The sequence below is a fragment of the Puccinia triticina genome, chromosome 1A, assembly GCF_026914185.1.
Source record: "Puccinia triticina chromosome 1A, complete sequence".
NCBI classification, from domain to species: domain Eukaryota; kingdom Fungi; phylum Basidiomycota; class Pucciniomycetes; order Pucciniales; family Pucciniaceae; genus Puccinia; species Puccinia triticina.
This window is the reverse complement of record NC_070558.1, coordinates 6841787-6856745: the sequence shown is the minus strand read 5'-3', so window position 1 is coordinate 6856745 and position 14959 is coordinate 6841787. Positions and strand designations below refer to the sequence as shown.

Genomic DNA, 14959 nt, shown 5'->3' with positions numbered 1-14959 from the left:
AAAAGAAAAGAAAAGAAAAGAAAAGAAAAGAAAAGAAAAGAAAAGAAAAGAAAACTGAGGTTCTGAAGTATATTTTGGCTCTGGGACAGGTGCGCAGGAGCTGAGGGGGAGGCTGGGTGATGCCAAGTATTTTTCCTCCAGCCATTCATGATTTCTTTCTCAGCCAAATTTTTGACTTTGTGCACAAGTCCCTCCCTGCGGGAGGGGCCGTCGCGGCCAGCCTCAGCGAGCCTTTCACCAGGGGGGACTTGCTAACTGGAAGACTTCCCGTAGGATCTACGCCCCCCGTACAGACTAAAATTTCACAGATCTAAACCTTACTGGCTGGTGAAAAGTGATTGAGATCAAGTTCTCACCAGCCAGTAAGGTTTAACCTGGCCTGACAGATCTGGCTTTTTAGCCCACGGGAAGTCATCCACTTAACCAAGTCCCTCTCTTTGTGGAGGGGGGACGCCGTCCCGCAGGGACCCTCCTTCGGCTCCCCCGAGGAGGGAATTAGCTAAGTTAGGGGGACTTGTGTCAAGTTAGGCTTTGGCTGAGATCCATGGTGTCCGGCGGAGGTCAAGGGAAAGCGGTGCTACGCCAGTTATCTTCAATGTGAGTCTCATTCTCATTTCTCTTTGCTCACCTTCTCGTTCATGACCAGGACTGGAGATGACTGATTAGACTGACAAACATGTATGTACATACATATTTGTCTTGCACGTCCAGGAAGACCTCTTCAGCATTGATCCAGTGGTAAACTTGAAGATCTGGATGTAGTTTTCCGGATTCTCAGCCATGGTCAATGCATTTATACGCTTCGGACTGATACCGGGATTCGTCCTTCGATTGGGCCTGATATGCTACTCGGTTTATCATGATAGTCGCTCGTCTTTAAAATATACTGATATTGATTATCAGGTCTTCTCGGATGCCGCCCGAGCGCTGCTTTCAGGAGGATCGCCATACGATCGAGCAACCTACCGCTACACGCCTCTTCTGGCACTCATCCTGACTCCCAACGAGTTCATCCATCCATGCTGGGGGAAAGCTCTATTCGGGATCGCCGACCTGCTCATCGGGACCATGCTCTACCGACTCTGTCCCAGCCGCAATACCGCATCGTCTCACGGAAGACTCGTCTGTTTAATCTGGCTGTTGAACCCTTTTGTCATGAACATTTCGACCCGGGGGTCTAGTGAGTCGTTGCTCGGAGTCGTCATCATCGGGTTCCTGTACTCGGCCGAAAGGAAGAAATGGGACGCGGCCGCTATCCTGCTCGGAGTGGCCGTACATCTGAAGATTTACCCGTTCATCTACGCTACCGCTGTGTGGGCTCGACTCGGTGAACACGCCCATTCGAGATTCGGCTGGCTTTCAATCAACCGCTCGCAATTCCGCTTCGGGGCGATCAGCTTGACTGCGTTTTCGCTACTAAACTTGCTGATGTATATCATGTCAGTCCAATCCAGTTCTTCCGTCTTTGATCGATCTCGAGGTTTCTAAATTCATGTTGGTTGGCTTCATATAGCTGGGGGCACGAGTTCCTTGACTCCAGCTACCTCTATCATCTACGCCGACTGGACCATCGCCATAACTTCTCGCCCTACTTCTATCCGATCTATTTGCGGTTCACCTCTGCCCTGTCGGAGCGCTCCACTCTGGTCAAGGTCCTTCAACATCCGCTGGTCAGCTTCATCCCCCAGATGAGCCTCAGTCTGGCCCTCGGCTTCCACTATGGCGACCAAAATTTACCATTTGCTTGCTTCATCCAAACCTACGTCTTTGTCATTTTCAACAAAGTCGTCACTTCCCAGGTCCGTACTGTTTACAGACAGCAAAGGTCTCCAATCAGCTTAAACTGACATTATCTGATGATTGGAAATCGTAGTATTTCATGTGGTACCTGTGGTTCATCCCACTCTTAGTGACGAAAATTAAACTAACAGCATCCGAATCGATTGCGGTGGCAGTAATCTGGGTTTCAACTCAAGTACGTTCATGTATTTATTTTTCTACCACAATCAGTATCTATCTGCCACTTCTAGTCAAGAAGACTGAAGAGTAATATTTTGCGATTGGTTTTTACTCTTGAAGGCAATCTGGCTATCTCAAGCCTACCGATTGGAGTTCTTGGGCGAGCCCCAATTCAGAGCCGTCTGGCTGAGCAGTATCGGTTTCTTGATTGGACACAGTTGGATCGTTGGCATGTTGATCATCGGCTTCTCAAGGTCTTCTTCGATCACCTCAAGTAGCCTTAGCGCCAAGCTCAAGAAAGCGTGAAGATAAGACGCGACAATCGCACAAAATCGGCAACTCTTTCTACTGTCTTGCTAATACAGGAGCCAAACTCATAAATTGCAAGCAGGAAAAATATTTCCCAATCAAACGAACAGCGTAAATGGGAATTTGGTTCCAATTATGTTGGATCAAGTGGTGGATTACATTCACAGGGCTCATCCTATGTGTCATTTCAGCTGTTTTGCTTCTCAAGTGATTAGGCAGTACTTATAATCAACCTAACTCATTGGCAGCTCACTAGTCTCATTCAAAGGGAAATCCTGTGCTCATATCGATTAAATTGCTTGCTAGTGCTCTTGCAAGATGTGCTAGGCCACACAGGGGAGCTAAGTTGACCTAGGAGGTCTGTTGATAACAAAACTAGTACTACCGATGTGGATGAGAGATAAATGGGACCGGACCAAGGGTTCGGAAGATGTGCGAGCAGTTCGATTGTTGGCCCCATCAAAGGAAGTCGGCTCTCAGGTGTTCACGACATGCTTCAGACAAAAAACGGATAGACGACCTGTGAGTTCTTCAATTCAACTGTCATTTGGAATATAACTACTGATTGAACTGCTCATACCATTATATCTTGCTCTTATCACAAACAGCATTGAGGAGTCGCCGTTAGTGGGTTGTTACATTGTTCGGCGGTGCAAGGCGACCTTGGCTTGATTATTTTGAGACTTTTGACAACAGCTGCAGGGCCAATCAGAACTTGCACGAGAAGCGAAACAAAAACTAATGTGACTGTTCTGTACATCTCGCAGAGCTTATAAAAAGTGGCTGGTTGTTTGTGCGATGGGCCGTGAAAGTGCTCTCGATGGCTTGAAGTTGAAAGGACCTGATCTGTTTGGGAAGGGGAAGCTTCCGTCCTGGTCTCCGGATTTTATATTCTCACCCCTTTAGTGCCACCTGGTTTCCAGATCAGACCCCAAGGCGACTCGGAAATACATAAGCTGCTGCGTTGAAGAGCTCTCTCAGATTACCTATCCATTGCACGTGTTGTGACCCATGATGACTCATGCCATCACTCATGAGGTTCGGCTACAGCGTTTGGCAGCAAAGTGATCAAGCTGATCAGTTGATGAGCTTGTTGCGGCCTCGTGGTGGAGGAGGAATTAGACGCTCAGCCATTGGTAGGGGGTGATTTGAGGAATGATCTATACTGTGTTTTTTTCCCAATCATCTCCAGCCAAGGGAACTAGGATTCTGGGAAAAGGCTGAGAGCATGCAGGAGCATGCCCCAGTTTGCCACACATGAAGTTTGTCAAACCCAATCCAACGGTTACCTCGCGACCCTCCACACCAGAGCAAAGGATTGCAAGCGTACCAGCTCCTGTAGAAAGGCTTGGAAGCCTCTGACAAGAAGTTCGCTTCCTTGTGACCCGCATCCAAGAGTTACGGGTCGTACAAGTATCAGCCTTGGTAGTAAGGCTGTGCCCTCCAATAAGAAGTATTGGAAGGCCAGCCCAGAGACTGGAGAGCCAAAGCTCAGCCTTGGAGAGCATGTTGACAATGGCTAGTTTAGCTTGCAGCTGGCTAGTTTGGCCATCAAACTCAACCACACCGGGCTGTGCTAGGACCCTGGAAACCCCCGATAAATGAGCGGCATGAAAATGTATGAATTTTTGCATTTTTTTGCAAAATGGTATAAATTGGCTCTGAAACCCAAAAGGGTACGCATGAAATACCAAATAAATGTATGAATTTCCAATGAAATTCAGGTAAGTTGGCTGAAACCCGCAAATCCCCGCTTAAAATTGGGGTTTTTGGGACCCCCGGTCGGATTTAAGCTCAAGTGTACGCATGAAAATGTATGAATCAGTCAAAAAAACCCATTCCCCGGTGCCCCCCAATGTCTGAATTTTGGCAAAATTCAGGAATTTACATGCCACCCATTTATAGGGGGTTTCCAGGGTCCTGCTGTGCTAAGCTTCAGCTAAATTAGCAAGAAGCTACAATTTGAGCTAACCCGTGCTACATGTAGCAATGGTTAGCTCACAAGGGGACCCCGCAGAGCCCCTACCAAGCAGCCTCATGTAGCACGTATCTGGGGGACTTTTTTTTGCAAAATGCTCCTCATGTAAATCACCGGGTATGTATCCAAGTTGATTTATTTTTCCAAGATGGTCCTAATGTAATTGGTATTTTCTGGGGTTTGCCTGGAAAGAAAACCCAAATTTTTGGGTCTTGGGTTTAATTCCCAACCAAAAAAAGCTTTTTTTCATCCAAGTTTCCTCCACTGGGCCTTTGTCCCAAAAAATCCTCCTCATGTACTATGTATCTAAACCAGGCCCAATTGGGAAAAACCCAATTTCCCCACGCATCCAAAACCCAAAATTTGTGAGATTACAGACCAAAAAGACCGGCGCCGCAAGGCGCCGCGTCCAAACCCAGCTGCGGCAAGTGGTAAGCACAGCAAACCACTTCCGCAGTCCCGCAAAAGAGATGAAAATCCTAAGCTCACAAATGTGTCTTTAGATCCAATCTCCGGTAGCAAGATGATCACCGAGGAGAAATCCAGATTGACGTTATCATTATTGGAGCGCATTACAATCAAAACCAAAGGTGAGATTGCTAATGTTAAAGCTCTGATAATTAGGCGGAAAGCTAACGCTCCGCTCCAGTTCCAGAAGACAAAACTGTCTCAAGAACCAAGACCAAGGGAGCCGACCATACTCAAAGAGGAGGTAAAAATGGTAAGCCCGCATGTCCCCAGCTACGCACTTGCTAGACCAACCGAAGGAGAATGATGTTTGTGCAGACAAAGTCAAACAACTACTTAGTAGGTTTGCCGAAGCGAAATAGACCAGACAAGGATCAAAGTCCACGTTCCGGGAGGTCCCGCTCAGGCTCCAACAGAGCAGACAGATCATCAGCTAACAGCTCATTGATCTTGTTCACAGGGATCAGGACGATACATTGTTTCCTATCCCAGAAGAATTTCTTCTTTTCCTTATCTCAGTTATGTCCCCAGCTAGGCACTTGCTAGACCAACTAAAGGAGAATGATGTTTGTGCAGACAAAGTCAAACAACTACTTAGTAGGTTGGCCAAAGCAAAATAGACCAGACAAGGATCAAAGTCCACGTTCCGTAAGGTCCTGCTCAGGCTCCAACAGAGCAGACAGATCATCAGCTAACAGCTCATTGATCTTGTTCACAGGAATCAGGACAATACACCGTTTCCTATCCCAGAAGAATTTCTTCTTTTCCTTATCTCAAATATTCTAGAAGAGCGGCTCAGCTATTGCTCTTAGGTAAAATACCCTCTCAGCTTTACTACTTGTTATCCAATGTTTTCTTTATTCTCTCACGACTACATGTTTGTTAGTGAAAGAAATACACTCTTAGTTCTTGCAATTCTTTTAAAATTAGCGGAATTCACATGAGGCAGCTTGGTTGGTGCTTTCTGAGGTCCTCTCACAAGCTAGCCATCTACCCACAAGTATCACAAAGCTGACAGACCAATATGGTCAAATTGCACCTCACTGCTTTAGTTAGCAATAGCTGCAAGTCAAACCTTGCGTGAACTTGGCTCAACCGGTGAACATGCTCTGAGTAGTTTAAAAGTGTTGTAACCCAGCTACTGGGTTACACATTAGGGGGGTTCACAATGTCATTTTAATGAACTTTTTAAGCTCATTTTAAGGCGTTTATGAACAATTTTTTAGAAATTTGTTAAGCTTTTCACATTTGGGTGTTCTTTGGCAATCAGAACAACTTCTACAGTGCCCCGCACCTCTTCTTGACTACCCCACGCCTGCTAAAAACCTTGACCTCCCATAAAATCTTTACAATTCACCCAATCACCAATTAAAATAGATTTTGGCGCTTTATGGAGCTTGTAGAAGATGATTTTACATAGCACATCCCTCTGGGATGTCTCAATCAAAAGTTATCATTTTTTGGGTCCTCAAATTTGGGACAGTTGCTTTACACTACAAACATTTATTATTTTGCCCAAAAATAAAATAAAAGTCAACATGAAAAAAATAAAACCAAAATTTCACTCAGGGGAACAAACTGAGCATGCTGAGCCAAAAAAATGAAATGTCCCAAACTGAGCAAAAAACATTGGACAATGTTTTGGGATGGTTTTTTTTTCACGGGCCTGGCGGGCCTGGAGCGGGCTTGAGCGGGCCTTGAGCGGGCCTGAGACGGGCCTGCCCCAAAAACACATTTGCTCAGTATTGAAGAAGTTTTGCCTTGCCCTGGGAGCTTCTTGAGCTTTTGATGGGCCCAAAATCTCAACATGGGCTTTTGGTGGTCTAGAAGTATCAACCCGGGCCAATGGATAGCCCATGGGCCTTTGAATTCCCAGAAAGCCCACCATGATCCCCCACATAGCTAATGGGTTGTTGGTAGCCCATGAAGATCTCCATGGGCCAACAGATACCCTCATGGGCTTTTGGTGGCCCATGAAGATCTACATGAGCCAACAGATATCATCATGGGCTTTTGGTGGTCCAAAAAGCTCCCCATGGGCTTTTTGTGGCCCAGAAAGGAAGCAAAAAGCCCATGGGATCCCATGATGGAACTTTTCCATTGGAAGTATCTGTTGGCCCATAGGGATCTTCATGGGCCACCAAGAGCCCATTAGCTATGTGGGGGCTCATGGTGGGCTTTCTGGGAATTCAAAGGCCCATGGGCTATTCAGTAGCCCGGGTTGTTACTTCTAGACCACCAAAAGCCCATGTTGAGATTTGGGCCCATCAAAAGCCCAAGAAGCTCCCAGGGCAAGGCAAAACTTCTTTAATACTGACCCAATGTGCTTTTGGGGCAGGCCCGTCTCAGGCCCGCTCAAGGCCCGCTCAAGTCCGCTCCAGGCCCACCAGGCCCGTGAAAAAAAACCATCCCAAAACATTGTCCAATGTTTTTTGCTCAGTTTGGGACATTTTATTTTTTTGGCTCAGCATGCTCAGTTTGTTCCCCTGAGTGAAATTTTGGTTTTATTTTTTTCATGTTGAATTTTATTTTTTTTTGGGCAAAATAATAAATGTTTGTAGTGTTATATGCATGTATTATGAGTTTATAATTAAGGCCCTGTTTGGACGCTGTGTGTGTTATGATAAATGGTGTAATAAATTACATAACACCCAAAATGAATTTTGATTGTCATAAAATTAATTATGCCACCAACGGATTTGTAATTTGTCTGTTTGGCATGCACTCCATAAACATTCCTAGGGTCCATTTTAAAGAACCAAGGCTGAATTACTGTAAAGCAAGAAACAGAAGCTGAAAAACAAATGTAAGAAAAAGCAACAGAAAAGAATGAACAATAAGAAAATAAACAAACCCTGAAGCTAAAGATAGAATGAACAAGCAGCAACTGTGAGATAAAAGTGGAGAAGTGGTCTGATGAAGCTGATTAGAGGATGGGAGATGAGATCAGTTGACAGAGGACAAAAGGAGAGTAAAATAAATAGATAACAAACCGAGAGAAGAAGGACAATTGTGGAGATGAATAAGTCAAGGATGGAGATCTTAGAACACAGACTAATAGAAAAAAGGAAGAGGTCAGTGATTGAGGTCGAGAGAGTGATTAGATTTGAAGCGGATGGAAATGCCAGTTGCATTTCTCACCAAGTTGTGTTGTTTGATGATTTAGGCCAATGTGACTTGATCTTGAAGTGTATCGGCTAGAATCAAGTCTTGAGGAAAGCGGTATGAGATCAGAGTGAGTAGACAAGGATCAAAGAGGAGGTGAACCATTGTTCAAAGCCCAAGAGCGGTCCGAGACAAATAGACGAGTTAGGTTTTTTGCTGCGCCGTCAAAGCGCAGTCAGAGCAGGCGAGAGGAGCGTGTGAGCGCGCGCGAGTTTCAACACCCCCCTCAACTTGGGGAGTAATGGATCAAAAAGCATTTTGCTCGTAGTCGGTTGAGGGATTCCATGTTGCTAGATTTGGTGAGTGTGTTGGCGATCATGTGTAAAACCCCCGCGCCGCGGGCGCCACGGGTTTCACAAACCCTTTCAAAAGGACCAGTTTGACCCCAAATACCACTGTCACCACCGCCCTCCTAGCTCAGCAGAGATCCCCAACCAACCAACATCTCTCCTGAGCTAGGTAAGCCATTATTCCTTTTTCCCTTTCCCTTTCCTCACTCTCCTGATATTGTATGTAGACTGAGAGATCCCCGACCAACCGACATCTCTCCTGAGCTAGCTAGTTGAAATAAAGACTCCCCTACACTGGCATCAGAACCCTCGAGACCGTTGTCTCCCTGAGTGCCAGTGCCCTACCCCAGTGAAGAGCTCACAGCTCTTACACTTTTGTTTTCTGATCCCGACCAAAGGATTTTTTTTCAGACTCTTTACGGACTTCTACGGACTTGAGCGCATTGGACCGGTTTGACTAAAAACCGGATCAGACTATTCCCTTGCGCAGACTTTCAAACTGCCCCCCAACCCCGCTCTTCCGGACTTGACAGACTGTCAACACTCACTCACCCAATTTCTTGATAAACCTACACCAACCATTCTGTTTCCTCTACGATAAGAGGACCCATGTCCACTAGGCGAACCACATCCTCTGACCAACTCCTTCCCCTAGCCGACCCTGAGGAAATCTTGCGATGAGCACGAGCGGAGCAGCGGAGACTCCAACAAGAAGCATTAGCCTCCATTCAACTCCGGGAATCTATGGTAACTGACGGACCTAAGAAGACTGAACACTTGGCTTTTAACGCTACCAACATCAACCCCGCTCCGCACGGCTCCAACGTCACACTGGTAGTTGGATCAGCTCCAGCGTTGCTCCCGTCACAACTATCCCCCACACACCTTTCCCAAGAGCCATCCAACCTCCCCCCATTAGTCCCCTCTTCGCTGGGTGCTCCCGAAGCCAGTCGACCAACAAGCCCCTTCACTAAGGAAATGCCGGACGCTCCCATCAACCCCGCCGGTCCCAAACCCAAGCCGGCTGCCGGTCCCGAAACCAAGCCAGGCAAGGGTTCTTACTCAGGAGATCCACCAAACGCCGCCCCTCTGAACGAACCGGACCCACCGGCGCCACCGCCTCCAAACGCATCCAGCAACCTGTCCACGAGGGACTGTATGAAAATGCTTATGTCGTCTCAGCAAGCTAGAATCGCGCAAGCCCACGCAGATTGAGTGGAATACGCGGCTTGACTGGCACGGGCCGAAGAAACGGCCGCTATCCGAGCGGCACGGTTGGAGGACGCCTTTGCGAGACTAATCAAGGGATCCATAGCAACTGGACGTTCCCAGACAGTAGCAATAGACCGCGTCAACCATCACCGCTTCAACGCATCCACACTACCAAGATGGATGAATTTGCGATGTCTTATATTGATCAATATAGCGTATATTGATCAATTTATATTGATCTTTTTTTTTTATTCCTCTTGATACCTTTTTCTGTGTTGCATGTCTCCTTAATAGTCTTCTATAATCTCTCTCCTTCCCCCTGTGTTAGCTTCAAGCCACAGGATTTTTTTTTTTTGCCTGATAACATTCATAAATTTCTACATATACCATTTGATTCTTCATGAAAAAGAGACATTGCAAGTTTTAGGATTAATCCAGGGTGGCTGAGGGGTCTCAAAGTTTTTTTCTTTTTCTTTTTTACTTCAACAATTGATGTTATCAGAAGTCTCCAAATCTACTTTTTTTCAAAAAAGGAAAAACATTGACCACTGACCTCTCTCATGATACCATCCTGCAAACATTGTTAATTTGGTTGGTTGAACTTCCTGAAGATATTGCAGATCATACTTGAGGTGCTACATGCATAGAAGGCCTTTTTGAAATTAGTTTACCATGGTTTAGCATATTTTTGTTGGGTTCTTTGTTTTATCTACTTTTTTTATCACCCACAGATTAATGAGGAATATTTCAACATAAAATTTCATCCAAAATTGTTCTGCATATAAAACCCAGAAATATTGTGTTTCGGGACACATGCATTATGCAGCAGCTACAATCTGATCAGTTGCCAAATATCACTACTTTTGTAGTTTCTTTGTGTTTCTGCCACTATATCTCATCACAGTGGCGGAATTCTTCTGCCATATGGTTATCAAAATGTTTAAATGCCCCCGAACATTTTTCGTGTACCTTTACTCACCACAAAACCGCCAAATGTAGCAGCTACAGTCTGATCAGTTCACAAATATCACTACTTTGGTAGTTTCTTGGTGTTTCTGCCACTATATCTCATCCCAGTGTGGGAATCCTTCTGCCATATGGTTACCAAAATGTTTACGGGCCCCCAAGGATTCATTATGGACCTTAAGTCACCACAAGAACGCCAAATGTTGCAGCTACAGTCTGATCAGTTCCCCAATATCACTACTTTGGTAGTTTCTTGGTGTTTCTGCCACTATATCTCATCCCAGTGTGGGAATCCTTTTGCCATCTAGTTACCAAAATGCTTACAGGCCCCCAGGGATTCATTATGGACCTTAAGTCACCACAAAAACCCCAAATGTAGCAGCTACAGTCTGATCAGTTCCCAAATATCACTCCTTTGGTAGTTTCTTGGTGTTTCTGCGACTATATCTCATCCCAGTGTGGGAATCCTTCTGCCAAATGGTTAGAAAAATGTTAAGAGGCCCCCAAAGTTTCATTATGTACCTTCACTGACCAAAAAAACCCCAAATGTAGCAGCTACAGTCTGATCAGTTCGGAAATATCCCTACTTTGGTAGTTTCTTGGTGTTTCTGCCACTATATCTCATCCCAGCGTGGGAATCCTTCTGCCATATGGTTACCAAAATGTTTAAAGGCCCCCAAAGATTCATTATGTACCTTTACTGACCACAAAACCCCCAAATGTAGCAGCTACAGTCTGATCTGTTCCCAAATATCACTACTTTGGTAGTTTCTGGGTGTTTCTGCCACTATGTCTCATCCCAGCGTGGGAATCCTTCTGCCATATGGTTACCAAAATGTTTACGGGCCCCCAAGGACTCATTATGGACCTTAAGTAACCACAAGACCCCCAAATGTAGCAGCTACAGTCTGATCAGTTCCCAAACATCACTACTTTGGTAGTCTCTTGGTGTTTCTGCCACTATATTTCATCCCAGCGTGGGAATCCTTCTGACATATGGTTACCAAAATGCTTACAGGCCCCCAGGGATTCATTATGGACCTTTAGTCACCACAAAAACCCCAAATGTAGCAGCTACAGTCTGATCTGTTCCCAAATATCACTACTTTGGTAGTTTCTTGGTGTTTCTGCCACTATATCTCATCCCAGCGTGGGAATCCTTCTGCCATCTGGTTATAAAAATGTTTACGGGCCCCCAAGGATTCATTATGGACCTTAAGTCACCACAAGACCCCCAAATGTAGCAGCTACAGTCTGATCAGTTCCCAAATATCACTACTTTGGTAGTTTCTTGGTGTTTCTGCCACTATTTTTCATCCCAGTGTGGGAATCCTTCTGAAATATGGTTACCAGAATGTTTACAGGCCCCCAAAGATTTATTATGTACCTTTAGTCACCAGAAAACCACCAAATGTAGCAGCTACAGTCTGATGAGTTCCCACAAATCACTACTTTGGTAGTTTCTTGGTGTTTCTGCCACTATATCTCATCCCAGCGTGGGAATCCTTCTGACATATGGTGACCAAAATGTTTATGGGCCCCCAAGGACTCATTATGGACCTTAAGTCACCACAAGACCCCCAAATGTTGCAGCTACAGTCTGATCAGTTCCCAAATATCACTACTTTGGTAGTTTCTTGGTGTTTCTGCCACAATATCTCATCCCAGTGTGGGAATCCTTCTGCCATATGTTTACCTAAATGTTTACAGGCCCCCAAGGATTCATTATGTACCTTTAGTCACCACAAAACCACCAACTGTAGCAGCTACAGTCTGATCAGTCCCCAAACATCACTACTTTGGTAGTTTCTTGGTGTTTCTGCCACTATATCTCATCCCAGCGTGGGAATCCTTCTGCCATCTGGTTCCCAAAATGCTTACAGGCCCCCAGGGATTCATTATGGACATTAAGTCACCACAAAACCCCCAAATGTATCAGCTACAGTCTGATCTGTTCCCAAATATCACTACTTTGGTAGTTTATGGGTGTTTCTGCCACTATATCTCATCCCAGCGTGGGAATCCTTCTGCCATATGGTTACCAAAATGTTTACGGTATGGAGCTCCTTCCGGTGCTAGGCCGGCGGCAGCGCTGGGAGGGGAAAAGGTGTTGTGAGACTGCCCTCTTGGATGGTCCAGAAATGAGTCGTGAGGATTCGAAGTGATAGCTGGGGGGAAGTGGTTTTGAGGTAACTTCAAGCTGTGGAGGCTCGACGGCGGGTGTTGGTTTGGATGCGTGAGGATTCTGGATGGGACTGGGGGATCGGAATAAGGACTTGGACTCGGGATTCTTGATGATGATCGAAAAGGTGATGCCCTTATTCTTGGATCAGAATGGCATACCGCTCCCTTCCTCCAAGTTCTGCGAACTTGGACTCACGGAGGCGACCTGTCACATGAATTTCATCACATCCTCTGCGCGCTACGCGCGCACAGACAACAAAACAGAAGAGAGAAAGAAAGAAGAGAACAAAAAAACAAAGAAAACACAACACAAAAGAAAGGAGGAAACAGAAAGATGAGAAAGAAAAAGAAAAAGCAGGACCAGAGAGGAAGAATAAGATGAAATGGAAATCACAAACAAACCACAGAATAAATCCACAGCAGATGCTGTGTTAGGACCAAGAAGGATGGAACGGAAGTGGATGAGAGGGGAGACAGTAGAAATAAAAGGAAGTAGTTTGGGGATGGGAATGGAAAAGTGGGGGGGGGGCAACAGTGGGCCGCTACGCTACACTACGCTACAGGGCCACTTAGCGTTAGCGTAGCAGCAAAAAGCGCCCGCCCATTTTGAGTAGCGTTAGCGCGCTGTTAGCGCCGCTACGCTGAGCTACGTTTCAGCGGCGCTAACAGCGCGCCAATTGTTTGTTAGTGTTAGCGCGCCGCTACAGTCACTGCGCTACGCTACGCTGCGCTACAGCGCTTTTAGCGGAAAAAAGGCCTTTTTTTCAGCTAAAAGCACTGTGGCGCACCGTAGCGCGCGCTCTTTTGCGCCCTGCGTGTGTAGCGTTAGCGCAATTGCGCGCATCTGCGCTAACGCTACGCTAACAGCTAAATTAGCTGCGCCCCCTTTGCGCGTAGCGTTAGCGCAGAAAGGCGCAATTCCGCTAACGCTACACTAAAATTTAGCGGAATTCCGCTACGCTACGCCACGCTAACGCTGCGGTTAGCGTAGCTGGCCCACCGTTGGGGGGGGGAAAGAATTTGAAGGATAAGAAAGGGATGGGGAAAGGGGAAGTTCTTGAGGATCTTGAAGTCTTGAGGATGAGTGAGAATCTTGATGGTTGCTTTTAGATCTTGATGCTTGCTGAGTATCTTGCTGATCTTGATGGTGGTGGCAGCAGACTGCTTCTGACTAGCTGACAACCAAATGGGTCACCACATCCACCCACCACTTGGATTCTGTCCCCAGACTCCTTTGATCCTCCATGCGGCGAGAGAGAGGTAGATAGATCTGAACAGAAAATAGAAACAGAGGTCCCACGAGCGGCTCACGGCAGTGGCTAAAGTAATGCTTACGACTAATGGTAGTAGAACCCAAGGACTAAGGAGGGGGACTTACTTTTAGTCACCAATGCCCCCACGTGAAAAGACTCTCTTGAACGGATCTGCTGCAACATCTACAGCTTCCAAATGAAACAAGACTAGTTTATCCTCATTGCGGAGGCTGATTGGAGACGAAAGTGAGGATAGACACTTGTCAGACTTGTGTATGGATTGAGGGGAATCATCGCAGAGGGTCATGGAATCCAGATCGGAAATTGGCAAAGGAGGATGATCGGTGGAATTGGATGATAAACGGAGGGAACAAGATGAATTAAATCCCAGTGCTAAATCTTCAAACACTAGGGGAGGCAGCTGATAGTTGTTGGTGGGAGGATTGAAGATCGAAGGAGTCGCTAGTTTAACCTCATCTCGGAGGCGGGTTGGCTTGGCTACTGCAGATAGTTTAACCTCATCTTGGAGGGGGCCGGGCAGGGTTGAACGCTCTGCTGATGGTCGGAGCTGGCTACTAGAACAGAGATTGGGATCTGGATCGGAAGATCTCGAGACTTGAGAATTGTCTTGGTACGAACTAACAAGTGAGAACCCCCTTGAATCAGGGATTTGATCTTGAAAGTCGGAACATTTGACCAGCTTGACTGGCACCGCTGCAGGAGGGGCCACGGCAACGGGGGCAGATATTGATGAATTCTTCTTAGAAAGTTTGGACACAGAAAGACCAGGTTCCATGATCTCAGAGATCTTCTTCAGGATGGAGTCTATTGCCTGCCTAGATGGGGTTCGAGACGGTGGAGGAGCATGATCACATAATGCGACTCCGGGATGACTAGGCTCAGAGGCGAGTGACTTGCAGATTGAACGACGAGGATGAGGCTGGGAAACCGGGGGATCTTTGCAGGGCTGTGACGCTTCGTGCTTCTTCCTAGCAGATATGTGTCTTGGAGATGGTGGTAATGGAACAGCAGGCGAGTACCATGGCTGGAGGGCGCCACAACCAGTCCTGAAAGGTGCTGAAACAGAGCTACTTGATGGTTGAGAATCATTAAAAGAGGCCACCACTCGGCGGATTGGGCGGCTGCAATCAAAGGGAATGAGCGCGCCGTTGGGG

The 14959-nt window shown here is 46.4% G+C and overlaps 1 protein-coding gene across 1 annotated transcript; it reads left to right on the top strand.

Moving 5' to 3' along the window:
- Window positions 1-780: 780 nt before the first annotated feature.
- On the top strand, window positions 781-2265 carry PtA15_1A747 (uncharacterized protein; the record flags this gene model as incomplete). Its single annotated transcript, XM_053165806.1, has 4 exons — window positions 781-1439; window positions 1514-1799; window positions 1874-1975; window positions 2080-2265. 4 exons carry the CDS (start codon window positions 781-783, stop codon window positions 2263-2265), a joined length of 1233 nt encoding a protein of 410 aa, XP_053016961.1.
- Between the last annotated feature and the right edge of the window lie 12694 nt (window positions 2266-14959).